General features: G+C 47.3%; 1 protein-coding gene across 11 annotated transcripts in view; it reads left to right on the top strand.

Moving 5' to 3' along the window:
- Mapkap1 (MAPK associated protein 1) overlaps positions 1-25,160 on the top strand; it is a 216,661-nt gene that overhangs the window by 174,496 nt on the left and 17,005 nt on the right. For 9 of the 11 annotated variants that reach the window (XM_042274816.2, XM_006988721.4, XM_016007181.3 and 6 more), the window contains 2 exons: positions 596-736; positions 13,975-14,112. In XM_042274816.2, the coding sequence (XP_042130750.1) occupies positions 596-736; positions 13,975-14,112 (279 nt within the window). The remainder of the gene's footprint in view (positions 1-595; positions 737-13,974; positions 14,113-25,160) is intronic. The other 2 variants (XM_006988723.4, XM_076568834.1) reach the window with 1 other exon arrangement.

The following is a 25,160-nucleotide window of genomic DNA, read 5'->3' as shown; positions in this document are numbered from 1 at the left end:
CAAGAGGCCTGGGGTCCGGGGGAGGTTGTAGAGCACCAGTCTTCCCGTTTGTTGCCCACGTCACACCACATGGTGTGAATGAGTGATCAGACCTCTGGATAAATGAACCAGAAGGCCTCGGCCAGATTCCAGAGGCAGCCCAGCAGTCCCAAGGCCTGTGAGAGGCCCCTGCCTGAGGCAAGGGAAGATGTGGAGCATGGCAGGGGCCTCTCAGAGGCAGCTTGGGGTTTGGAAGGGGCAGAGTTCTTCAGGGAGATGGGCGATGTCCATAACCAACCACACTCCCAGATTTGGACCTGCTCTGTGGAGACCGAGCTGCTTGAGAGCATGAGCGGGATGCTTTCATCCTTTTCTCCCCACTGCCCAGCCAAGGGCCTGCCTTGGAATAGGCAGTGTTTGTGGAATTAACTGTTGAATGATTAATATGTTAGCATTCTCTGTTTACTGGAATGGCGTTATTAAGTCATCGCTCAGCCTTTTCTCCTCCAAATTAAATAGCCCGTATTATTTTAATTTATCCCAAAGCATTTTAAGCAGACGCCATTTGCCAAGCCTCATGTATCTTTATGTGTTAAACTGTTCTTTTCCTCCCCAGGTTCAAGGGCAGACGGAGTTTTTGAGGAGGATTCACAAATTGACATCGCTACAGTACAGGATATGCTTAGCAGCCACCATTACAAGTCATTCAAAGTCAGCATGATCCACAGACTGCGGTTCACAACTGACGTGCAGTTAGGTGAGTGCATGTGGAGATGCAGGGAAAGAAGTGGCATGCAGCTTTTATGTGACTCCTGGATGACTAAGAAGAATTTGTTTTCTGAGGAAATGTTAAACAATGAAATTTAAAGGATATCCTTTTCCCAGCTGAGGGGTCTGTCTTCTTTATGAAGCAGAAGATTAGAAAGAGAACTCACTTGAGACTGTCCTCAAACTGATGGACCTGTGGGAAGTTCCATGGAGCCTCTGGTCCTGGGGATGTCTTCAGAGGTCCTGGGATGCTGCTGCACATACTCCCCAAGTTCATAGCTCCCTTGTTCAGGAAGCTTATCAGTGATCTCAGAGGTTATATTTGGGTCTCACTAGAAAATCCAGTACTCGATTTTAGCATGTGTCTGGGCTTGATTTGTCCTGATTAGGCACTAAATATCTGCTTTTACTTAATCCTAACAGGAATAGAAAATTCACCCCAATAGTCAGCCTGACATTAGTTCATCATCATGGCTGCATAGTCTAGGTGTCCATGTGTCTGAATCACTGCTGATTGCTCCCCTTGCACTCTTTACTACCTTTCCCTTTACTAGTCTTTCCCATCCCACTTGACAGAGGTGGTGATGAGGGACAGAGATGGCCTCCTGCCCAACTCCCAGAGGCTGGTGGTAGTGTCGTGTGGAACTCAGGTCTGACCAGCTCTTGTCCTCTGCCCCTAACAAAGATCCCCATGCATAGGGAGAGGAGAAGCTGGGAGGGCACCAGGCTCACACAGCAAGGGGGTGGAATTGCTACCCGGCCATATCTCTCTCCTACAGGGCATTGTTTGCCTGTTGCACAAGGGGATAAAGGTTGAATCTAATTCTAATATTGCTAAGTTTCTATCTCTCATAATAAAATCTCTGATATTGGCATTAATCTGAATCTAGCTAATATGTCATGAGCCTCAAAAAACTCCTCCAGTATTCCTTCCCAACTGTGTGTGTGTGTGTGTGTGTGTGTGTGTGTGTGTGTGTGTGTGCAGATGTGTGAGCCTGTGGAGTTCAAAGGTCAACCTCAGGTGTCTTCCTCCAGTTGCTCTCCACCTTATCTTTCGATCCAGGGTCTCTGACTAACCTGAGCTCACCAATTTGACTAGACTGGCTGACCGACAAGGCCCAGGGCCCACCTGTCTCTGACACCCCAGTACTGGCCTTTCACTTGAGTTCTGAGAATCCAGACTCAAGGCTGTTATGACGGCATTTTACAGATTGAGTCATCTCCCCAGATCCCCTCCCAGTTTTATTGACAGGAGCTTGCCATGTACTCAATGTTCAGCTTTGTAGTTAAGAGATGGGATGCTAAACCTCAACTAGCTTAAGGCTGTGGCTCCCTCAGTAACTGCCATGTAACCGTAAGCAAGGTCTCTCTATCTCTCTGAGCCTCAGTTCTGCCCTGTTCTAGGAGCTCAGACAGAGCTATATAGTAAGACCCTATCTCAAAAACAAAATTAAGAACATAGAATTGCTGAGTGTTGTGTGCACTGGGGTGGGTTCGTTTCTGATGTCTCCCGTAGAGAGAAAATACAAAGGCTGCCTGGAAAGAAGGCAGGTGTCTAGTGCTGGCATGAGCTCTAGATGCTGGTAGAGCATTTGCCCAGCCTGCTCAAGGTCCTCGGTTTAGTGTCTCCCCACCCTCGAGAAAGGGGGTTGACTTCTGCCTGGGGTTTGAATGGAAATGTCTTCCACAGGCCCATAGTGAACGGCACTATTGGGAGGTGTGGACTGATTGGAGGAAGTGTGTCACTGGGGGTGGGCTTGGAAGTCTCAGATGCTCGAGCTGGGTCCAGTGTCTCTCTCTTCCTGCTGCCTGCTGATCCAGATATAGAACTCTCAGCCCCTCTCCAGCACCACGTCTGCTGGTGTTTTCCCACCATGATGATAATGGACTGAACCTCTGAACTGTAAGCCAGCCCCAATTAAATGTTTCCTTATAATAATTGCTGTGCTCATGGTGTCTCTTCACAGCAATAAAACCCTAAGATAGCCTCCTCTCAAATGCTCCAGACAGGCCTGTTGGCATGTGTGGTTTCTGGAGGAGCTATATTTTTCTAGAGCTCAGCTTGTTGAACTGTGGTTCCTGACCTATGTGGGTTCATATCACTGAATGTGGAGATTTCAGAAGTTCTGACCATAGTAAAAGGTTTCTGAGTATACAACTAAAACTTGATTCACAAACTGGTATGCAGTGAATCTGAAGGGTTTGCCATGTTGGAGCTCCTGATGTCACTGCAGCCTTGGTTTTGAATCCCTAACGTCTGTCCTCTGCGCTGTTCATGCTATCACAGGAACACCTCAGCTCAGACCTGCAGACTGCTACATGCTAAGAATTGCTATGTTTGTACTGTACATCAATTTTCTTTCAGAGATGACTCAGTGATTAAGATCGTTTATGCTTTTCTGGAAGACCTGGGTTCAGTTCCTAGCACCGTCTATAAATTGAATTCCAGGGAATCGGACATCCTCTTTTGGCCTCCACAAATGCTGAGCATCTGAATGCCCTGAGATTGTTTTAAGGCAGCAGGCCCATGTGGAGGAGCATTTGAGAAGAGGTCAGTCTTCCACGTCTGTATCATGATAAAGTTCTCAGCAGTGAATGCTGGGATCACACACTTGTCGACCAGCACTAGGGACTGTAGGAAGAGCTGGGGACTGTAGAAGTCACCACCAATGCCTTTGGAAGGATGAACAGATAGCTTCACTGGGTCTGGGTAGCACTTGAACTTCCCAGGTGGCCAGAGTAGGCATCTTGGTACCATCCTTGAATTCGATGTGCTGGCTGTGATAGCCACACCTGACAACTGTTCCTCTACCTTATTTTTTTTGAGGCAAGATCTCTTGCTGAACCCGGAGCTTGCCCACCTGGCTATGCTCTCCAGCAGTCCAGAAATCCTTGTGTTTCTACCTCCCTAACCTAGGAATACAGCTGTGCACTGCCACACCTCTATTTTTCACATGGCTTCTGGAGAGTCACACTCGTGCTTGCACAGAAGACACTTACAAATGAGCTTCCTCCTCAGCCTCTGGGTCTGCTCTTTCTGGAAAGCTTAACTGTCTTATGACGGGTCAAAACAGGATGTTCCACAGGCCCACTTGCTCTGTCTGCAGTGGGAGAAGCAGTGCCTTGAGTGAGCACAGACCCCGGGCCTGTCTCCTGCTCTTCTCCAAAGGCAAAGAACAAACTTGTATCCACCTGATTTGGACCTGCAGATTCATCCCAAGAAGAAAGGCTACAAGAGTGTGATGTGGGGGGGAGTAGGGTTCTGTGGTCAGCACTGGGTTCCAGCTGCACCTTCCCTCTGCACCTGGTTGTCACCGTTTATAAAGCGGATGTCATAAAGCTTTCCTTCTGGGCTCGTGTGGAGGACCTGGCCCGCAGAAGCGGTTCCAAACAGCAGCTTAGCCTAGCTCTGTTGGCTGTCCTTATCTATGTTCCTTTTACCATCTCTCCTAGCCCCCATCTTGCAGGTGTTGAACTGAGTTGCTCAGATTTGGAGATGGCTCTCCGAGCCTCACTTGTAGCCACAATGGAGACCTGTGAGATCAAAAAGGATAAAACTGGTGTGTCCCTCCCCAGAACGGTAGTTCTCTGAAGTGAGGCTGGGGAGATCCCAGCTCCAGGATACTTGCAGTGACGTATGTGGTGCCCTCTGGTGGACAGTCTCGGCTCTGGGGAGTATCTAAAACAGCAGCACATCAGAATGTTCGTTTCTCTTAGATGCTAAGTTCTGCTGTAGCATCAAAAGCGGATGCACGTTAGCAACACAAGACCAGCCAGTGTGAGCAGGCGGCTGCACTCAGGGCTTTGTCCCTACTGGGACCATGTAGTGTTATTAGTTCTGGTGGCCGTATGAACAAGACATTTCTTTTCTGTGGTCTTCAGTCAGGTCCCAGTGGAATAAAGAATTCCTGTGCTCAAGAGGTAACTGACCCTCCATGTTCCTGGCCCTTTGCTGATGCTGAAGAGGTACCACCACTGCTCCAGGTCACTACAGTGACTACAGGGGACACACACCATATCTGACTCCACATCCATGGGGTTCTTTTTTTTTTTTTTTTGGTTTTTTTTCGAGACAGGGTTTCTCTGTGTAGCTTTGCGCCTTTCCTGGAGCTCACTTGATCCATGGGGTTCTTAATTCAGCAGTGGCACTTCTGCTGCTCAGTGACAGACAAAACCTGGTGTGGAGTTTAAAACTGATGGTAAAGCGCAGAACTGTGACGGTGGCCTTGGGGATGTCCTGCACACTAGAGCTTATTAACATAGTGCCTGATTGAGGGAGGATTATTCTGGTGACAGCAGATGTCAGGGTTTGTCTAGCTGCTTATCTTCTCCAAGTCCTCTCCTGGAGCCTCCCTTTGGAGAATTCCTGTACTGCAATCTGGGGTTACTCACAACAGTGTCACGTTCCTTGGGTAGCTGAGAAGGAATTGAACACTGGAAAAATGGAGATTGAGCAGAAGCATCTCAGTAGAAGGAGCCAGAGTTGTATCCCTGAGAGTTCCTCCCCAACCCCCAGACTGCCCTTGGTTAGCTCCCTGTCCTTGGCATTCAGACTCCAGTAAGTAGGGAACCTGTCCCTAGGAGGACCAGCTTTCCCCACCCCTCTGCAGTGTGCAAAACAGTCCTGGAAAAGGTCAGTCCTACTTCCCAGCTGGCCTCAGAGGCTCTCCAGGCATGTCCATTTACCAGCAGAGTATCCAGTGCTGGGCTGCCTTCCCCTCACAGACAACACTGCTGAGCATACACACCCTCAGGTCCCCTGGAATGCTCCCTCTCTGGTGTCTAGCCCTGTGCTAAATGCTGCCATGCTAGCTAGGGCCACCCATTAGTTTTTATGCTCAGGACAAGAGTCCAGTTGGGCACTCACCTGTCCCCAGATGTGTTACTGGCTCTGCACTGGAGCTGCTAGCTCTTGGCTGAGGCTCCCCAGTGCTCTGAGATGATGCGCTTCCTGACCCGAGCCAGTGAGCCCTGAGCCAGCACTCTCCTGGTCCCGGGGAAGCAGTGCTCTCCAGGCTTCACTGTAATTGCGCCTCCCAGTGCTCTTCTCCTGTTTTGAGTGCCTAGCATATTGTTTGCGTGTGCTTTTCATCCTGTGATGTATTCCACCAGGGTGTGGCAGGAGGCTAGTCTGTTAAGCCCTGGCCTAGGAGTATGGAGAAATGAATTATGGTTACAGCTCTGGCATTAATGGGTGACATCAGACAAGTCATGTCCCTAGCCCTGAGCCTCGGCATCTTCCTGTGGAGAATAAAAGCCCCGACTGGGTGATCTCTGAGGTCTCATTAAGCCCAAACAGCCTATGTGTCTGATCCTGTGTGTAAATTCAGACAAGTCTCAAAGACTTCTCTGACTGCTCCGTGATGCTATCGATTGCCACATATATTCAGCAAAATCCACTCTGGCCAAGAGTTGTTCATTGGCACTCCCAGAGGGCTTTTCTGGGCTCCTCGGCTCTGTGTAACCTAAAGACAAGAGGATTGTAGAACTGTATCAAAAACTGTTCCAGGATTTGACAACGGTGGGCTTTGTAGTCTCAAATTCAAAGTCATAGGAAATGGATACATAAGCCCTACTCCTGTACAAACCAATAACCAGCAACTCGGAATATCCACTGAGTATGGCGTGGCGAAGGCCGCAGTGTTTGCCAAGGTGATGTCTCATTTCCCTAGAGGTGGTGTTTTAAGTGTGCCTATTATAGTGTGTGTCCTCGGAGACAATGGGAAGCTGGTGCGGTCTTGATCCCAGTCTTGCAGTTTACTAACTTTTTACCCTTCTGGGGTTCATCTTTTTTGCTAGCAACTTTTCTTTTTATGTATATTATATAGTACATACACACATAAGGGTTTTATTAATTCTTTTTTTTTTTTTTTTTTTTTTTTTTGGTTTTTCGAGACAGGGTTTCTCTGTGTAGCTTTGCGCCTTTCCTGGGACTCACTTGGTAGTCCAGGCTGGCCTCGAACTCACAGAGATCCACCTGGCTCTGCCTCCCGAGTGCTGGGATTAAAGGCGTGCGCCACCACCGCCCGGCGAGTTTTATTAATTCTTTAAGAATTACACACAATGTATTTTGATCATATTCACCCCCTCTCTCAAATCCTTCCTTCCAGATCCTCCCCCTCCCCTCTTCCCACCCAGCTTCATGCTTGCTCTCCTGCAAGTGAGTAAGCGAGCTCATTCTCTTTCTGTCTCTCTCTCTCCCTGTGTCTGTCTGTCTGTCTGTCTTTCTCTGTCTCTCTCAAACCCATTGAGTCGGTTTGTGTTGGCCAGCGCCTCCTGGCCATGGTGCCTGCCCTGGAATGCTGTTGGTATCCCAAGTGTCACACAGGTAAAGAAAGCTGACTCTCCCTCTGAGTCTGGGTTCATCTTTAAGAACTGTAATAATAACTTGAGTTTCCTGCAGCAATGCAAGATGAGCAAGCACTTAATTTGCTGACACCCCAGAAGTTGACACTTTAGTTACCCCATTTTATAGAAAGGGAATCTCAGGCTCATGGGAAAAGGCATTTTTTTTTCACTCTTAGAATAACAACAGTGGGAATATACTCCCCCCCACCCCCCAAAATCCTGGTCTAAATGAATAATCTGGATACCTTGTGGGTGGCCATTCCCTAGCACGAATGTCCTAACCCTCCAGGTTTGTGCCATGAAACTAATTAGATAGAAGCCTCACCTCTCTCTCTCTCTCTCTCTCTCTCTCTCTCTCTCTCTCTCTCTCTCTCTCTCTCTCTCTCTCTCTCCCCCCTGCCCCCACCAAATAGCAGCCCCTGCCTGGGGCTGCTCAAGACCACACCTACCTACAGGTTACTTAAGTCCTGGTAGCCATATTTGCCTTGTGACTCTGTGATGGAGGCTGTTGGAAGGATCCATGGTGACAGATATGTTGGACTGCCGGGCTGGACAGGCATTCTACATTTTTGCTTTTAAGACTAATTCAAAGCAGGTCCCAGGTGTCCAGGCCTAGGGCCAGGCACATACTTATCCATGTCCTTCCTTGGCTCCCTGACCAGGTGGTCCCATCACAGGCTCCCAGCCCGTGCCTGGCTTCTGACACTGTCATAAACATAGCAGGAGCCTGTAGCCATGGTGTCTTGTGTTCTTAGTTAGAGTCCTTTGGGAAGAAGGAACCTCAACTGAGAAAATACCTCTCATTGGAGTGGTTTGTAGGCAAGTCTGTGGGGCATTGTCTTGATAATTGATGTGGGAAGGCCCAGCCACTACAGGAGATGCCATCCCTAGGTGGCCCATCGTTCTATAAGAAAGCAAACTGAACAAGCCAGGAGGAGCATGCTAGTAAACAGCATTTCTCCATGGTCTCTGCTTCAATTTCTGCCTCTGGGTTCCTGTTTGAGTTCCTGATTTGGCTTCCTACAATGATGGACTGTGGTTAAAAGAGTAAACCAAATAAACCCTTTCCTCCCTACATTGCTTTTAGTTATGTTCTTTATCAGAACAATAGAAAGTAGCTAACACAGTTCTCACAAGCCCCAAAGATGTGAGTTAGCATCTTGTACATCATTTCCCAGTTCGCCCAGAGTCAAAGCTTGAGGGCGTAGTGCTGAAGCTTGAACTTAGGACCTTCTTGATCCAGAGTTCCTGGCCGTAACCACTTAGCACTGCTGCCTTTAAATATAGACGGGCTCATGGCGCTTTCAGAGACACGGGTGTTCAATGAACTGATACACGCAGAAGGACCTAGGGCAGGAGCTGTCCAAAGGGGGTCCTCTGCTGCATAATCCCCTGGATGATGCTCTACGGTGCTAATTTCCTTTTATGGAAATACTTTGGTTAGTTAAAACAGGCCAGGGTCCCCTCGTGATAACTCTAAACCTTGGACAGATTGTTTCCCTGCAGAGTTGTAGCCGCATTAGAGTTGTGCTTTGTTTATTTTGAGCTGTCTTGTTAAGGAAGGATTTATATGCTGGCGTTGATGTAGGACAGCAATCAGGCAATGTTTTCTGCCTTTGACAGTTGGCGTGATAGTTTGCTTCCAGTGAAGTTTGACTCACTGTATCTGGAAGCTGTCAGTGTGGGAGCATGAAAAGGTCATGACGGATGGCAACGGATAAGTGGGTAGGGGAAGAGAGCTGGTAAAGAAGACAAATGGCCTCCCATACTTCTGAGGGAAGGGCTGACCCCAGCCACTCCAGGCCAGCCCTGTGTTCTTCCTCTTTACCTGCCCTGGCTAAGACTGGGAAAGCTCTGGACACCTTTGTGACAGCGACAGGAAGCTGCCTGTGGCAGAGTCCAGAGGAGCCTTGCCAGCACCTCAGCCCCTCAGGTACATGCGAGCTTCTGGGTGGAAGTGCTGTCCACTGTAGGGCCACCTCACAGTCGTCAACACAGGCCACAGAGTCATCCTTCCCTGCAGTGGAAGGTGGGGAAGAAAGACAAACTCGGAAATGGGAATGGTGGGGAAAAGTTGACTTCAAGCTTTTAAAACAACGGTGACTTTGTTAAGGTGCTTCCCCATGTCTGAGGCCAGCACTGCAGAGCACGGAAGTAAGTAAACAGACAGAAGTTGTTGGGGCTGGAGAGATGGCTCACAATGAAAAGCTCTGGCTTCTTGCAGAGGACCCACATGTAATTCCCAGCATCCACGCATCTGCTAACAATGCCTGTAACTCCAGTTCCAGGGGACCCAGGGCCTTCCTCTGACCTCTGCAGGTACCAGGCATACATGCCTGCAGGGACATAGACATACATGTAGGCAAAATGCCCATACACATAAAATAAAATTAAAAATTGAAAAAAATACATATTGGGTACATGCTTCAACACTGGTAAAGGACAGAATCTCCTGCTAACCAGAATTACCTCTGCATTTAAAATGGAGCCTTTTGAAATCTTTCCTGGGGATGGGATCCAGGACCTTGTGCGTGTCAGGCAAGTGTTCTACCACTGAGCGCCTTTGCTAACTCCTATGTAAATATTTTTTTCTTTTCTATTTCATTTGGTATTGTGACATAAGAATCTTCTTCTAGCCTGTTTTCCTGGGTTGTGCTCTATTTCATCATGGGTGTCTTACTCCTCACTGTAACCATGTAGTTTGAAGAAATGTGTATTCAGTGAAGGTCTACATCCCTTCTTTCTTTGTATCTTATAATTTGAGTTGCTTGAAATTTTGTGTTAAAAATGACATCTTAAAGAGTCCCTCTGCAGGCTGAGCGGTGGTGGCACACACCTCTAATCCCAGCACTCGGGAGGCAGAGGCAGGCTGATCTCTGTGAGTTCAAGGCCAGCCTGGGCTACAGAGTGAGATCCAGGCCATCCAGAGTTACACAGAGAAACCCTGTCTTGAAAAAACAAAAAAAGAAAGGAGAGAGGAAGCGAGAGTGAGCACCAAAGTCAGAAGGAAGAACAGTGACTGGATGGTGTGCTGGCTTGCCAAGCGTGGGCATGGGCATTTGTTTGCCATCTGAACACTTTCTTAGGCCCTGTGAAAGTAGAAAAGGGAGAGTTACTGCAAGGCTGCTTGGGCAGAGTTGACTCTGTCTTCTTGACTCAGGGCCATCTGGGAACCAGACAATTCTTGATTTGAAGAATGGCTTTCCTACTTCCAAGCTCTGGGACTTCATCAAAGACCCCTTCCCTCGGCAGACATGTTCTAGTAGAAGCCAGCACAGTTCCTGCTGACCAGTGTGGTGCCAGAGAGGATGGGTTCTGGCACCAGACCTCCTGGCTTCAGGTCCCAGGCCCCTTGTGAGTTGTGTGATCTTGGACAGGTTCCTTAGCCTTCTTGTGTTTCTGTTTCCTTATCTATAAAATAGAATGAGCAGCTGCTGGAGTGCACAGAGGCTCTCTAGCCTTGAAGGCACCTAGTGCCTTTAGTGCTCAGTGCTTTAATCGGCTGTGGATACTTAATAAATGATGTGAGTGACAATGTCATGCCTGCTGGGCCTGAGAACACCGTTCCATATGATTCCTGGAGCCCACCAGGGTCACACCTTTGCCAAAGGCCTGGGCCCTAGCCTTAAGGATGGTGAACCACAGAGAACATGGTAGCAGCAGTCTTCTTTGTGCTCTGCAGTCACAGGGAAGCAGTGCTGCTCTGGCCCCGCCTCCTCCTTTGCACACTTCAAAGGCTGCAGTGGCAAGTGGGTCCAGTTGCACTGATTGACCTCCCTGATAAGAGTCCCACCAGCGTAGGTCACATACCCCCCCACCTCCCGCCCCATACACAGCACCCTAGCTCCAGCATCCTTCTCTATAGCCTGGAGTAAACCTCCTAGCCAGCCTCCCTCCAGTGAGCTTCCAACCTTCCAGCCAAAAAAAAAAAAAAAAAAAAAAAAAATGCTTAGGCTCCCAGAGGTCTCTACTTGCCTCCAGGCTTAGATATGCTCAGCAAGGTGGGGCCCTCCCAGCCTGCTTGCCCTTGTCCAGTAGGGACAACCAAGTCTATGCTTTAAGAAGCATAGAGATTCACACCTCTCCATTGTGAGATTATTTAATGCACAAAGGGTTTTTCCCATCAGGAAAGATTTCCCCCACAGGTTCCTTTAAATAGTGACTCCTCGAGGCAGGCAAGAGTTTTACAGATCATTAACTACCTGACTGAAAGCCCGCAGGGCATGGAAACTTAAAACTGAAGTGTTGGGAGCCCCTGCCAATTACAGATCAATCCAAAATGAAGACAGAGTATCACTGGAACCAAGTCAGTGGGAAAATGTGATTCGATTCAAGAAAAAAAATCTCCTGTGCATGCTGCTTTTGTGAAGCACACCAATTGTTTAAATGATGTTCCACCTGTCTGCCCATCTTGAGCCTTTTGCATTCATCTCCCACATCTCCATCCCCAATCTGCAGTCTCGGGGTTCCCTTCCGTGAACTGCATCAGTGGCAGTAACCCCAGGAAAGGGTGTCATTGGGAAAGGGTTCTGTGGCCAAGTAGAGCGAAGGCAACTGATGCACAGATACCGCAGGTAATGGATGAACTATGCGCTAACAATTTGCAGATAAAAATAATGGAAGTTAAAAGTGTACTTTACATGATAAAAGGAAGATGAGAGAGGATGGGCAGTCTGTTAGATCTGAGACGGTTACAGGAGTCTTGCTTTGTGCAGTAGGCTCTGCTGAAAAGATTGATGCAATGGGGAGTGACCTTGGCTTGGAGCAGGAGCTGGTGATGTATGTATGAGCATCCCTCTGCTAAATGGACCCAGATTTGTAGCACTAATATACATGGGAGCCCAGAACCAAACTCAGTATGGCAATAAATCAACAGCCACTTTGGGTGTCATTTCTGGTTTATATTCCACTATTGTTCTATCACTTTAATTCATGTCACTATCATCTTTTCATCTGGAACAGTTTTATATAATTTTCCAGTGGAGTTACCTGACAAATCCTATCAAATTAACAAGGTACATTAACAGTATTGACTGACTGCGGCTTCAGGAGTTGCATGGCCTTAGAAGAAAATTTTAACCATCTCTGTCTGGTGGTGATTTTTTTTTTTCTTCCTGAAAGAGGAATGTGGGGTGAGGTTTATTTCCACATAAAAGATATGCACATTTCTTTTGTTCTGTTCATTTTGACTGTTATAAATGTCAAAATAAGAAGCAGATAAGGAGGGGAAGCCCTGCTCACATGAACACACACCCTGTTACCACTGCCATGGCTTAAGTACTTGTCTTCTTTCAGGGAACTAGAGAGATGTCCAGATCCTTAACAATTAATGACCAAATTGGAGGCAAGAGTGCAGTGGGATAGTCATAGTCTATTTCAAGTGAAATGTAATCAAGTTGGTCTCCTGATAGCTTCTCAGCCTTCTGAAATCCTCCATACCTGAGATTTAGAGTCAGCTGGACTTAGGACATTATGCCTAACTGAAATATGTTGCTCCTAAATATTGTCCAGTGCAAGCCCAGCATTCGGTTAATAAAATTAAACACACACACACACACAAGAAAAAAACAATTCCTGGACTCTACCACAGATGACAAAGTTAGCATCCGTCCCTGCATTGTTCCCACATCTGTACATGGCCTCCTTCCTTTGTCTTCCCTGGGTTTGGAATGAATCTGCTCACAAAATATTACAGTGGATGGAGGGGACAAAGTCCAGTCATGGAGATTGCATTTGTTTTTATTTCTTCTTTACATTTAAATTTGTTGCCAGGCAGAGGTGGTTGTATGTGTGTCTGTGTTTTGGTTGAGGTGGGGGTACTAACTGAGCTGGTTTGGGTGGAGTTTTATCCTCTTTTGAGCTACTAATCATTTCTCACAAGCTCTGCTTGTCTTTTCTATTCCAGTATGTACAACTGATTATTTCAGGGCTTGTTTTTTTATCTTGACTTCTTTTTTATTTTTTTTTTCTACTTTGACCCTGACCTTAAAACTATGACCTAAAAATTTTAAGGCTGCCTGTGGGGCTCACTCCAGAACACATATTAAAGGTTTACATCTCACTCCATGAACAAATTTCTCTTTTCAGCAAAAGAGGACTTGTCAACTAGATTTGGTGTGTCAGACAGACCATGTCATCTCAAAAATACCGAGAGGGCGCCTTCAGTGTGTCCATCCTAACCCTGCACCTCATTGGTTCCTGCTCATTTTCCAGCATATGCCAAGAAAACGCTGGAGTCTCTCCTTCGGCAGAGAGGCGAGGCCCTTCCCCACCTGAAAGGCAGGCTTTGAGATTTGAATTTCCAGAGTTTTGTGTGAAGACCCTTTGCTCCCCCTGTGGCCTCCCTTAAGTATTACTTGGGAAATTATTTGGTGTCACAGAGCAAACTTCTGTCTCCTCCCCCTCTATTTTTAATGTAAAATTTTTCCAAATCAAAAACTCTATATGGGTAACAGAATCTATTACTTAGGGTCTTTATTTAAAAAAAAAAAAAAGAAGATCAGCACTATCTTTAAATGGCCCTCTATTCTAGCTTATGTCATTACAATACAGATATAGTGCTGTTAGCAGTACACGGGGAAATTCTGTTTTGTGTCTCTATAATATCAGAGAAAGCACAATCCATTCCCTAATAGCTTTCTGAATCTTTGGGTTATCACCCCACACGACACAGCTCGCCTGCTCAGGCAACCATACTATGCGAGTCTCGGATGCTGTTTAGAAACCCTGCCTGTGGGAAGACTCCCTCAAGCCCTAAGAGCTCATGCTAAACCACTTTATGATTTGTCCAGCAGGTCAGGTCATTGCACTGAAGTCACTGGCACCTTCCTCATTTCATGGCTTCTTTTTGTCGTCCCCTCCCCCCCCTTGGCCTCACAGGTATCTCTGGAGACAAAGTAGAGATAGACCCTGTTACAAATCAGAAAGCCAGCACTAAGTTTTGGATTAAGCAGAAGCCCATCTCAATCGATTCTGACCTGCTCTGTGCCTGTGACCTTGCCGAGGAAAAGAGCCCCAGTGAGTAGTCCTTTATTTATGTCTCCTTTTCTCGTCCCTCCTCCCTGGGCGCCGGGTGCTGGGAGAATATATGGCCACCATGTCCTTTTTTCCTTGGGCCTGTTTAACTCATTACCAGAAATTTCTTTTAATCAAACAGGATTGTATTATGTACCTAGAGCCTGAGGTGAGCCCCATCTTGTTCATCTTGCTGTCAGCAAAGGCCCTTGAGGCTCCGTGCTCTGGGGGCTGGGTCACCAGGCAGGTAGGTTCCTGCTGGAATCTGCACTCAGGAGAGTCCTTGGTTTACTTTGTGCTCCTGTCCCTTCCCATTGGGGGAACTTGATCAGTCAGCCCTAGACCTGTTCCCTTCCTGTGCCACACCAGTGAAAGGTAGCTTTCCTGTGGCAGCCAGAGACTAGACTTAGGCGTCCATCACACAGGAAGTGTCAGCACACCCAGATTATTGGCAGCTGCGTGGCCTCTGGCTCATAACTAAACTTGTGCCTGGTCCTACAGAAGAGGCCACTACTGGGCTGGCATTCTTCCACTAAACCATCCAAGCAGACACCATTTGGACATGTTCTATTTCTCAGTTAAGTAATTGAGTGTAGTATTTAGATTAATCACTTCATCGTTTTTAGGACTCCAGCCCTAGCACGGGGCAAAAAGAACGCATAGTTCACAGTGGAGCCTCTCTGGTAGCAAACAGCCAGAACTGTGTACATGTTCTTGGTGGCATAGGGAAGGCTGGTAAACAGGGTTCTTCTCAGACTGCTGCTGCACCTCAGCATTTCCTATCACCAGAGCTCACCCCAGTGGCTCTTGGCTTGGCAACTTGAGGTACATACTGAGCATCTAATTTGGGGACCTGTGTTCCCATGTCTATGAATCTGAGAACAAATGTTATGAGGAATTATATGCTCAGAAGGAACACTAGGAAAGGCAGAGGTCAGGGAATGTTTATAATGTGGCTCATTTCCAAAGTCATCCTGACTAAAAGGGCACCTCACGGTGCTGAGCCCCTCAGCAAGGCTTACAGGCTGGGCACATGCCACATACACCCATGATCAGTGTTTTATTTCAATGTCAAATCCAGCTATGAAAAAGTTTCTTTCAGCTCAGTCTCCAGCTTGGCGAGAAAGGAAAGCTTAGTGGGTAGAGAGAGGCACGAGGTCATTCTTGTCCTCTTACTGCTGTCCCTGCCATCCACTGTCACCCCAGTGAGGCTGTGACTTCAGGGTGCTTGGCAGAAGAGACCCATGAGAAAAGTGCTTGCTGCTACTGGAGCCTGAAGGCTACTAGACCCCCTCTGCCATGAGTAAGCCTGTCCCCAATTCCACCCTCCCTATCTTGGTGCCCCCCCAAAAGTGTTTGTCCTGGCATCTTCCTTCCTAAGGATATTTTAAAGAAAGACATTTTATAGCTTGTCTTAGAAATGGCAAGTGGTCATCTGCATGTTGCATAGAGACCTAACCTGGAGTAGGGAGTTGTGGGAGGACCAGGGACCAGATTTGGGCTCCTTCTCGTTCACAGATACGCGCTGTGCCTAGAAGGGCGATAACGCAGGCACTGGAAAAGTAGAGATGTCACATGCCCGGCTAGCAGGGAAGGTTCACAGCCACCCACCTCCCATGGTCTCAAAAGATCAGTCAGTCATGAAGGAATTACTGCACATGTGTGTTCATGGGCCACATCCTCAGCTTAAGGGTGCAGCTGAGCAGGCAGGGCCATCTTTTCACTGCTGACAGTCTCCAGGGTCTTCTCTCTGACATGTCCCAGTGTGCAAACCAGGTACATAGCTTTGGGGGGTCGGGGGTCCCTGTCTCCCTGTGGCTGAAGAGAACAGCTCCCTGCCCGGTACTCTGTAGCAGTGCTGTTGAAGCCATGTTCTCTGATCTCCGAGGACTCACAGGGTCCTAAAGGGCACAAGTGGTCATGGCTGGGGGAGGAGAGTGAAAACAAAAAAAGAGAGGACGCATTCCGTCCCATGCATGCCTGGAACCCTTGCTTCAGTCAGGGGCGGGGCCAGAGAGCATTGCTGGGGTTTGGGGCCTTCCAGCCCAGCTGGCCCGACAGTGACAGGCAGAGGGTAATATTGGAGGACATCTGACACCGTCTTCTGGCCTCCATGCACACGGGGACACAAACACTCACACAGATACACACAAATATAATCTTTTTTACCTGAAAGAAAAAGACGTTAAAATTATATGCTTGTAAAATAAAGTTCGAACTCCTTGGCACAGCCTTTGCTGACGTTGAAAGCCACTGATCACTCAGGCTGTGAGGTACAGTCACACTATATGTTGTGTGCTTTTGCTGTTGTGACTCTCTGGAATATACCTTCCACCTGGCCCTACTGCTGACTCGGGACATTGCCCCCTTCCCTCATTCACTCCGCTCATTCCCAATCATTGCCCGGGAGTTTGTATGACCTCCAGACAGGTGCAGTGTGCTGCTCATCTCTTTAGAATCTCTTTCCCCCTTCTTCCTCACCCCCTACTCCCCATCCTGTCCTGAGTCCCCACTGAGCTGATTGGCCCAGCAATCTTTACAGTCATCTACAGTGAATGTTGGTCAACTTGAAACTGAATGAACCAGGATCGAGGAATCAAAAGTTGTTCCCTGTAATTCTTGTAAAGTGCCCACACCGGGTGTTAGTGAATGAGTCAAGTCTGCATTGTGTATTCTTATCATCTCCAGGATCCTCGCTAGATTAATTCAGCCGCTGGGTCTAAAAAGCCCCTCCTCAGACCCTCACCAGACCGTGGGGTTAATCTATGGGAGCCGCTGGGTCTCTTCTTTCTTTCCTTCTTGCGTTTTTTCCCTAAAGGATTAATGGTAACCCTTTTTATCTCTTATGTCTGTTGAACCTTAGAAAAAGTTATTTTAGCAGCACTAAAGAAATGAAAGTCACTATATTTCATAAGTTTAGCCTGTGATTTTTATCAGCATAGTGATGTATGTTTGTAGCTGAGTTTACATCAAAAATTATTCTTAGGGCTTCTTGAATGAATTATGGCAAAGAGAAAGAGTCTAGAAGTAGATAAGGTTTTTGATTTCTGCAATATATTCTCTTTTTCATGTTTTTATCTCTCATAACACAAGTGTCTTCCCAGAGACTGGAACGTGTGACCAACTGGAATAATTTAGTTGTGAAAACAGAACAGACGTGTTATTAAGCAGCCTGCTTCACAAAAAGGCGTTAAGTGTGGGGAGGATAATGAAGCTATCCCCGTTCTTACTTGAGACATGTTTGTCAGAATTTTGAACAGAAAAGAAATGTTTTCAACCCTTCGGATATGGCCATTTTGCAGGGTTTATGGAGAAAGCTGCTGTCACACCATTCATCCGGTCTTCCTAAGACACAGCTCAGGTCTAATTGATGCCACATCCCCAAAGTGTGTGAATAGCTGACTAGGCAAAGGGGCTGAGCATTTGCACGGGGAAGCATGGAATTAGAGACTGTGGAAACAGCACAGCCTGTAGCTCCTGCACCCTGCTTCTCCCTCTTAGGCCAGTGTTGAGAGAGATTTATCACTCTGTCCCTGTGAGTGCTTAAGGACCTGGAACTGACTAAATAGATACAAGGCTTAAAAAACCTGTGTGGATAAACAGACTCCGAAGAATTCAGAAAATCTGTGAGAGCCCTGATGGAGGGAGGAAAAGCCTTTATTATTGAGATCAGTGTGCGCTCAGTCTGGCTTGCCCCTCCTTGGGCTTTCTTGTGCTACATCTTTTCTTTTTAAAGTGAATGTTAATGTCTGCTCTAGTGCTGAAAAAAAAAAAAAAAAAAAAACAGGGACCTTTCTGTGACACGGGAGACTTGGGCTGTGTGTCAAGGCACCAAACTCCACCACACCAGGTCTGGTGCCCTCGAAAGAATCTTGTGCAGGTTCAGGGTCTTTAGGAAGCTGCCCATCATTAGGAAATCAGATTTAAACCTTAATAAAGTAGCTGTCATCTTTATAGCTGAGAAGCACTCTATATCTCAGTTAAGTGTAGATCATACTCAATCTTAAGGAAGCAACAGAATAGAGGTAACCTGATTACGTTTCTTGCAATAGTATAATTTAAAGAAAATCTGATTCTGCCGATGCTGTGGTTATATTGGTGGGAGGTGTTCTGCTTTGCTTTGCTTTGCTTTTTTGTCCAAAACTGTTTGGACCAAATCTAGGAACTCTCTAGGGTTAGGAGCTGTGGCCATAGCTCTAGTAAGTAGAACCCCTGGGTACTAGAGACAGGATTCAGCTAAGACCCGGAGCTGAGCCAGCTGGACTTATTGGTGACCTCTCATTTACATGAATCTTTCTTTTCATAAGTACTTGACAAGATCTGTAAAGTAGTGTATTTAATTTACTAATTAAATTAAAGCTACTGAATAATGATTTGTCCACATTGATTTAGCTTAAATGGAAAAGATTAGCTTTGTTGTGATCTTGAGCAGCCTTAATGGCCAAGCCAGTTAGACACAAAGGCCCCTTGTGTCTTGTGGGTCAGAGACATAGGTAAGCCAGGCTGTGATTGAATTGCCCGAACCTCACCCTGCGTCCAGCTCTCCTCTCCTCCCATTCTATTGTTGCACTGGGCTTAAGAGAATGTTAACGCGGTAATAGGCACAGGGCCTTCCCCATTATACGCCTTGCTATCGAACGGTTCTGCATGACTAGTTAAAGAAGATGGCAAGAAGATTAATGAAAGCCAGGCTAATGCAGAAGGGGGTACTTTTGCAAGACTTCTGCGAGGAGATATTAGAGCTGAACCAGAGCTTGGCTTTTTCTTTATCCTGTGACCTTTGAACCTGCCTTACTGTTGAGAGCTGCCAGGGAAGTCGACATTTTGATTGATGTTGGTACACGAGTCAGTCTTTCCCATTGAATTCTACATCTGCACGAAAATAGCTTTTCCAGCAGAATTCATACTGGCTAGAGGTGATAGCCAAATTGATGGTTGAAATGCTTTTATGTAGTTTTCATTTAAACCTAAAAGCATTTGATGGTTTATTCAGTATCCAGTTTTCACAGATGGTGTGTGTTCACTTACATGCTCTTCATGGGTTTATCAACTAGAGAGAAAGACCAGTATTAGAGATGTTCAAAGGTTTGCAGACAGAGCTCCAAGCTGACTTCATGAGGAGCGAAAGCCGTTGTTAAGCAAAGTCATCACCATCCTTAAAACAGAACAGTCCACCTGAGCACTCGGGGCAGCAGACTTTGAGATCTGTGTAAATAAAGCAGAACAGCTGGCTGGCTGTAGAAAGCCTTGAGGGAGCTCTGCAATTGCACCTCTGTACCCACCAGAGCCCTAGTTCACAGGCATGCTGTAGACCAGGGGGAGCTCTTTGATCTTCTGAGACACTGACATTCCCTGTGAAAGGGATTGGCGTGGGCTACCTGCAAAACATCCCTCTTCATGTGTCCTCACTGACTCTCTCTATGGGATTTCACATCTGATTGCATGGCATCCCCTGCCCCTCTCCAATAAAAGGTGGCAGGAGGGTTAGGATTTGTTTCCTAAAGTCACTTGGCACACCCCAGCCCAAACCCACTGACCACCCACTCTCTTTCTCCTGTTTGGTGGGGCAGCTCCAGCAGAGACCACACACATCCACACTTCCCCAACATGACAGGCACCCTAGTTGAGCTTCTGAAGAAGCGCATGCCTGGGATGTTTGTCCTTTTTACGTGCCCCTGAGAATGTGCGCAAGAGGAATGCAGGTGAGGTGGGTGGTGGGTGTTCATGGCTGTGCTGCCATCCAGCAGGCACCTGTGTTTATGCCCTGGCGGCCTACAGCCTACCTTCAGGCTCTGCTGACTCCCAGATCTGGTCTCACACATTAGAAAGTCCAGCAGTGTTAGGGTTTTTTCTGTCTGACGTGGACTCACTTCCTAAATTCCATATCAAATACGGTGAGTACTGCCTGGTGGCAGAGCAGTGGACTCTCCCGAAGTAAATGTTCCAGTTATTGGAGTGCTTTGGAGCACGATCAGAGGCAGGATGCCTCTCCTCTTAACAGATATGTTCCTGAGCCCTATTAAAAGGGGTCTTCATCTAGCCTGTCAAGGGAGTCTGCTGGGGTTTTTTAGTTTAATTACACTATCCAATTAAAACTCCTTGCTGCATTTGGATGCGCCTCTCCTTGGGCCTGAGTGGATATGACATTTACAAGGCTCGCCTTTCAAGCAGACAATAGTGTGATTGATGAGGTGCATGTTCAGTGAAGGAGGCAAGCGTCTGCAAAGTGCTGCTGAGTGTGCTCGGATTTATTTATCATTGCTTTCCCAAAACGGGGAATCTGGGGACATGGGTTTAAGCAACCAGGAGACTGCCTCAATTTCTCCAAGGATGTGGAAGGGAAAGACCCAGTGTGGCTCAGGATAAAGGTGGAAAAAAAACTGTGGGCATGGGATTTCATGTGGTCAGAGGCCAGCTTCAGGCCTTAGGCTCCCTGATGGCTATAATAACCTGTAACCTCAAGCTGTAACTGCTCTTAAAGAGCCATCATTACATTCACGGGAGCTGGTGAGCTCAGCTTTCCAGGATGTCTACCATCCACTGCCCTCTGCTGTGGGCTGACACCTGACTGTACCACTTATGCTCCCACCTCCATTGCCCAAAAGCTCCTGGCTCCCCTGTAGTCACAGCTCATGGCTTCAGAATCAGCCAGGAGCAATTGTGCATCTTCTGCAAAGGGACTTGGATACATGGGAAACCTTAAAGGTTATGGTAACAAGGATTCTAAAACAACCACTGCTGTTTAACCTGGGTGTATAGTTAAGTGGAGCCACATGCTCATCTCCATACTGCCTGGCCTGTGGAGGGTCAGCCCTGGTGAAGTTAGGAGCTACATATGAGGTTGTCGTCCTAAGAGCCAAGTTGGTTGGTGAGAAAGACACCAGCGGCTGCACTGAGGGCTTACAGGGCAGTGTGAATGTCAGTGCTGTGTGAGCAGCCTCCACCTGCACTGTACCAGGGAGAAGTAAAGCATGCACTGCATTAGCTGCTGTGCTGGTATTGTAGAGGAGTGGGCACGTTGTCCTGTGTCTTAAGTTCTCACTGAACAGTTGCTTGGGTTTGATGGGCCCATCATAACAAATCAGTTATCAAGGTAGAGTAGAAAATTTGCATGCATTTGCATTTCCTAGACTTTTATTACTGTTCTCCTCAAACTCATCCTTGCTTGATTATTAACACAAGAAGCAACAGTGAGCCAGGAAAGACTGCAGACTGGTCCTGTGGAACAGAAGAGCTGGGCAGGCTGTTTCCTTCTACTTCTGCCAAGCTCCCAGGCAGAGTGCATTTATGTTAGGTTTGGTAGTAGGGGTGTTTTGGTTTGGGGGCGTTGTCTTATTTTGTTGTGGTTGGTTTGTTTCTTGTTATTTTTGAGATAGTGTCTCAGTGTGCAGCCTTGGCTGGCCTGGGGAATTCCGCATGTATGTTACTGTCTAGGGTCCTGATCAGATTTGTTTTCTCTACCTGTTGAAGAATTCAAAGGCAGAGAGACTCTCCGGTGTAATGGGTGGTGGTGGGGACCTCTCAGTCACAGCAGACAGGATCAGCCGATAAAGAATGGCTCTTCTTAGGAGAGAGGAGACACACACACAGCGGGGCACACAGAAGAGATCTGAAAAGCTGAAGCTGGGCCTCTCCTTGAGGGCTACGTTGTTTTAAGTCTTTGGAGGAGCTTCCCCCTAATTTAGAGTTGGTCGGTTTGAAGAAAGACAGGATGGCTGATCGGCCCACACCTGGTGAGTAAACATGTCCTAATCATATCTAGCCTTGAACTTGGAGCCAGCCTATCAGCAGGAGGCCTACTAGGCTTTTGTCTCAGGTCGGGGCGTGAGAAGAAGCCTGCTATCTTAGAAATTCAGCATCCTTATTGCCTAGTCATGGGCCACCACCACCAGCACCCCATCCGTCTGCCTGTCGGCAATCTGTCTGCCTTCTGGTCCCTCATGTCACCCAGGCTGGCCTCAGACTCACAGAGACCCGCCTGCCTCTGCCTCTGCTTCCAGAGCACTGGGATCAAAGGCGTGGGCCACCACTTGCTCTAGGGTCCAGGCTGGCCTAGAACTCACTGTGCAGCTCAGACAGGCCTTGAACTCAAGGCAATTTTCCTTCCTCAGCTTTCTTTCTTTTTTTCTTTTTTTCTTTTTTTTTTTTTTTTTTTTTTTTTTTTTGAGGGGAGGAGGATTTCAAGACAGGGTTTCTCTGTGTAGTTTTGGTGCCTGTCCTGGATCTTGCTCTGTAGACCAGGCTGTCCTGGAACTCACAGCGTTCCGCCTGGCTCTGCCTCCAGAGTGCTGGGATTAAAGGTGTGCGCCGCTGCTGCTGCTGCTGCTGCTGCTGCTGCTGCTGCTGCTGCTGCTGCTGCTGCTGCTGCTGCCGCCGCCGCCGCCGCCGCCGCCGCCGCCACTACCAGCCACCACCACCTGGCATATGCCTCAGCTTTCTGAGTAATGGATTATAAGGCCTTAGTCAGGGACCATACCCAGTTTCCAAACTGTATTTCCATAATACTAAATTCCATAAATATGTAACTCCATAATATGAAGTGTTTAGATTTTAAGTTGTCCTTAATAGACATGGAAAAAGTAACTGTACTTGCATTAAGAAGAAAATGTGCCAGGTTGTGGTGACATATGCCTTTAATCCCAGCAATTGGGAGGCAGAAGCAGGCAGATCTCTATGAGTTCAAGGCCAATCTGGTCTACAGATTGAGTTCCAGGACGGGCTCCAAAGCTACACACAGAAACCCTGTCTCAAAAAAACGAGAGAGAGAATATTGCTTCTGAGGTTCCCATAATTTTATCCTAAATGACTAGAAAACTGGACAGGCTATTTTAAATCCTGCTTCAGACACTAGGAAACAGCAGCACAGGCCCATGAGCCCCAAGAGAAGAGGTGAGTGCAGTGAGGCTTCCCAGGGAAGAGTATCACCTATGGGCTGAGACAAGAGCTGGGGGGGCGCCCCAGCTAGCACTTGCAGAAGGATGGAAGGGTGCCACCCTGGGAAGAGCTCTTTCTGTCTGGGCTGTCACCTGCCAGTACATGTGGTGGCACATCCACGATGTTCAGTGATGACTCTGCAGAGGCCAGGACTTGGGAATGGGCTCCACTTGCCCTAGAGAGACTACTTCTTCCCTCCCAAATAAAGCTTGAAAAGGAATCTTGAGTTTGGGAACAGAGTTCAGTGGTACAGCACTTTCCCATGGTGTTGATTTGCATAAGAATGGCCCTCATAGGCTCATATATTTGAATGCTTAGTCATCCAGGAGTAGCACTATTTGAGAAGGATTCGGAGGTGTGGCCTTGTTGGAGGAGGTGTGTATCACTGGGGGTGGCCTTGAGGTTTCTGATGCTCAAGCCAGGCCCAGCTCTCCCTCTTCCTGCTGCCTGCAGATCAGGATGTAGAACTGTCAGGTACTTCTCTATCACCATGTCTGTCTGTGTACCACCATGCATCCCGCCATGATGACACTGTAAGCCAGCCCCAACCAAATGCTTCCTTTGATAAGAGTTTCCATGGTCATGGTGTCTCCTCACTGCAGTAGAACAGTGAGGAAGACACCCATCAGGGCTTAAGCCCCAGCTCAGTGGAAGTACAAAGGAAAGCAGCCTGGAAAGAACCAAACTGACTTACAAAGACCAGTGATCTTCCAAGGCAGCATGGCATGGATACCCACCGTGGAACTTCATTCACAAGATCCAGAATTCAGTTAGAAGCCTAAGCCATTTCAGACCTACAGAGCCGGGCATGGTGACGTACACCTGTGATGCCAGCACTCAGGAGTTTAGGGCCAGTCTGGGCTACATAATAAGTCTCTGTCACAGAAGACAAACACTGTGAATTTCAGGCTAGCCTGGTCTACAAAGCATGTTCCAGGACATCCCTGTCTCAAAAAACTTAATTAATGAATTAAAAATAGAGCCAGAAATGACAGGTATGGCCGAATTATCAGACAGGTATGTTTCAAAACAGCTATTAAAAATATGTTCAAAGGAGCCGGGCGGTGGTGGCGCACGCCTTTAATCCCAGCACTCGGGAGGCAGAGCCAGGCGGATCTCTGTGAGTTCGAGGCCAGCCTGGGCTACCAAGTGAGCTCCAGGAAAGGCGCAAAGCTACACAGAGAAACCCTGTCTCGAAAAACCAAAAAAAAAAAAAAAAAAAAAAATATGTTCAAAGGAACTGGAGAGATGGCTCAGCAGTTAAGAGCTTATACTGCTCTTGCAGGGGACCTGAGTTCACTTCCTAGTGCCCATGTCAGCAAGTGAATAACCCCCTGGAACTCCATCCTCAGGGGCTCTGATCTGATGCCTCTGACATCCACAGACACCTGCACTCACGTGCACATAACCAAACACAGATGCACATGCTCATAATTAAAAATAAGATGAATATTTTTAAAAATACATTCAAAACTTAAAATGAAAATAATCTACCCTCCCAAAGGAGAAGAAATGTAAACTAGAGAAAAGAACCAAATGAAAATTCTAGAGCTGAGAAATCATTCTTCAATCGAAACATTCACTAATGGAAGAAATGAGGAAGAGGAGAAAGCATTAGCATGTAGGTTGCCTACTACCACATAACAAATCAAATTTTAGTGACTGAAAGCAACAGTTACAGTTGTTATTATTATATAAGTTGGTGGGCAGAGGAGGCCAGCATGGCTTTGCTTGGTGCTACAGTCCAGGTGTCAGCCAGTGTGGTATTGTGTGCCTGTAATCTCAGCACTCAGGAAGGCAACTTGGAGGCCATCCTGGGCTGCATTGTAAGATCCTGTCCAAAATAGAGAGGGAGAGGGGGAAGGAAGGAGAAGGCAGGAAAAGATGTCATAGAATCTGCTTCCAAGTTCACTGAGTGGTCTCTGGCAGAATTCAGTTCTTGGGAAGTGCTTTCAGACCTGTGTCACATGCATCACAGTAGAGAGCCTCAGTGGATGACAGTGGGTTCCATCAACGAGAATGTTAGCGAGGAGCCCTAGTCTCTTAGGCCCTAACTCAGAATGACATCCTACAGTGTCTCTGTATTGTCGGTTATTAGAAGCAAGCCATAAACAGCA

The sequence above is a fragment of the Peromyscus maniculatus genome, chromosome 4 (assembly GCF_049852395.1).
Source record: "Peromyscus maniculatus bairdii isolate BWxNUB_F1_BW_parent chromosome 4, HU_Pman_BW_mat_3.1, whole genome shotgun sequence".
In the NCBI taxonomy this organism is placed as follows: Eukaryota; Metazoa; Chordata; class Mammalia; order Rodentia; family Cricetidae; genus Peromyscus; species Peromyscus maniculatus.
The sequence above is the reverse complement of the archived record's forward strand: the minus strand, read 5'-3'. Positions and strand labels throughout refer to the sequence as shown.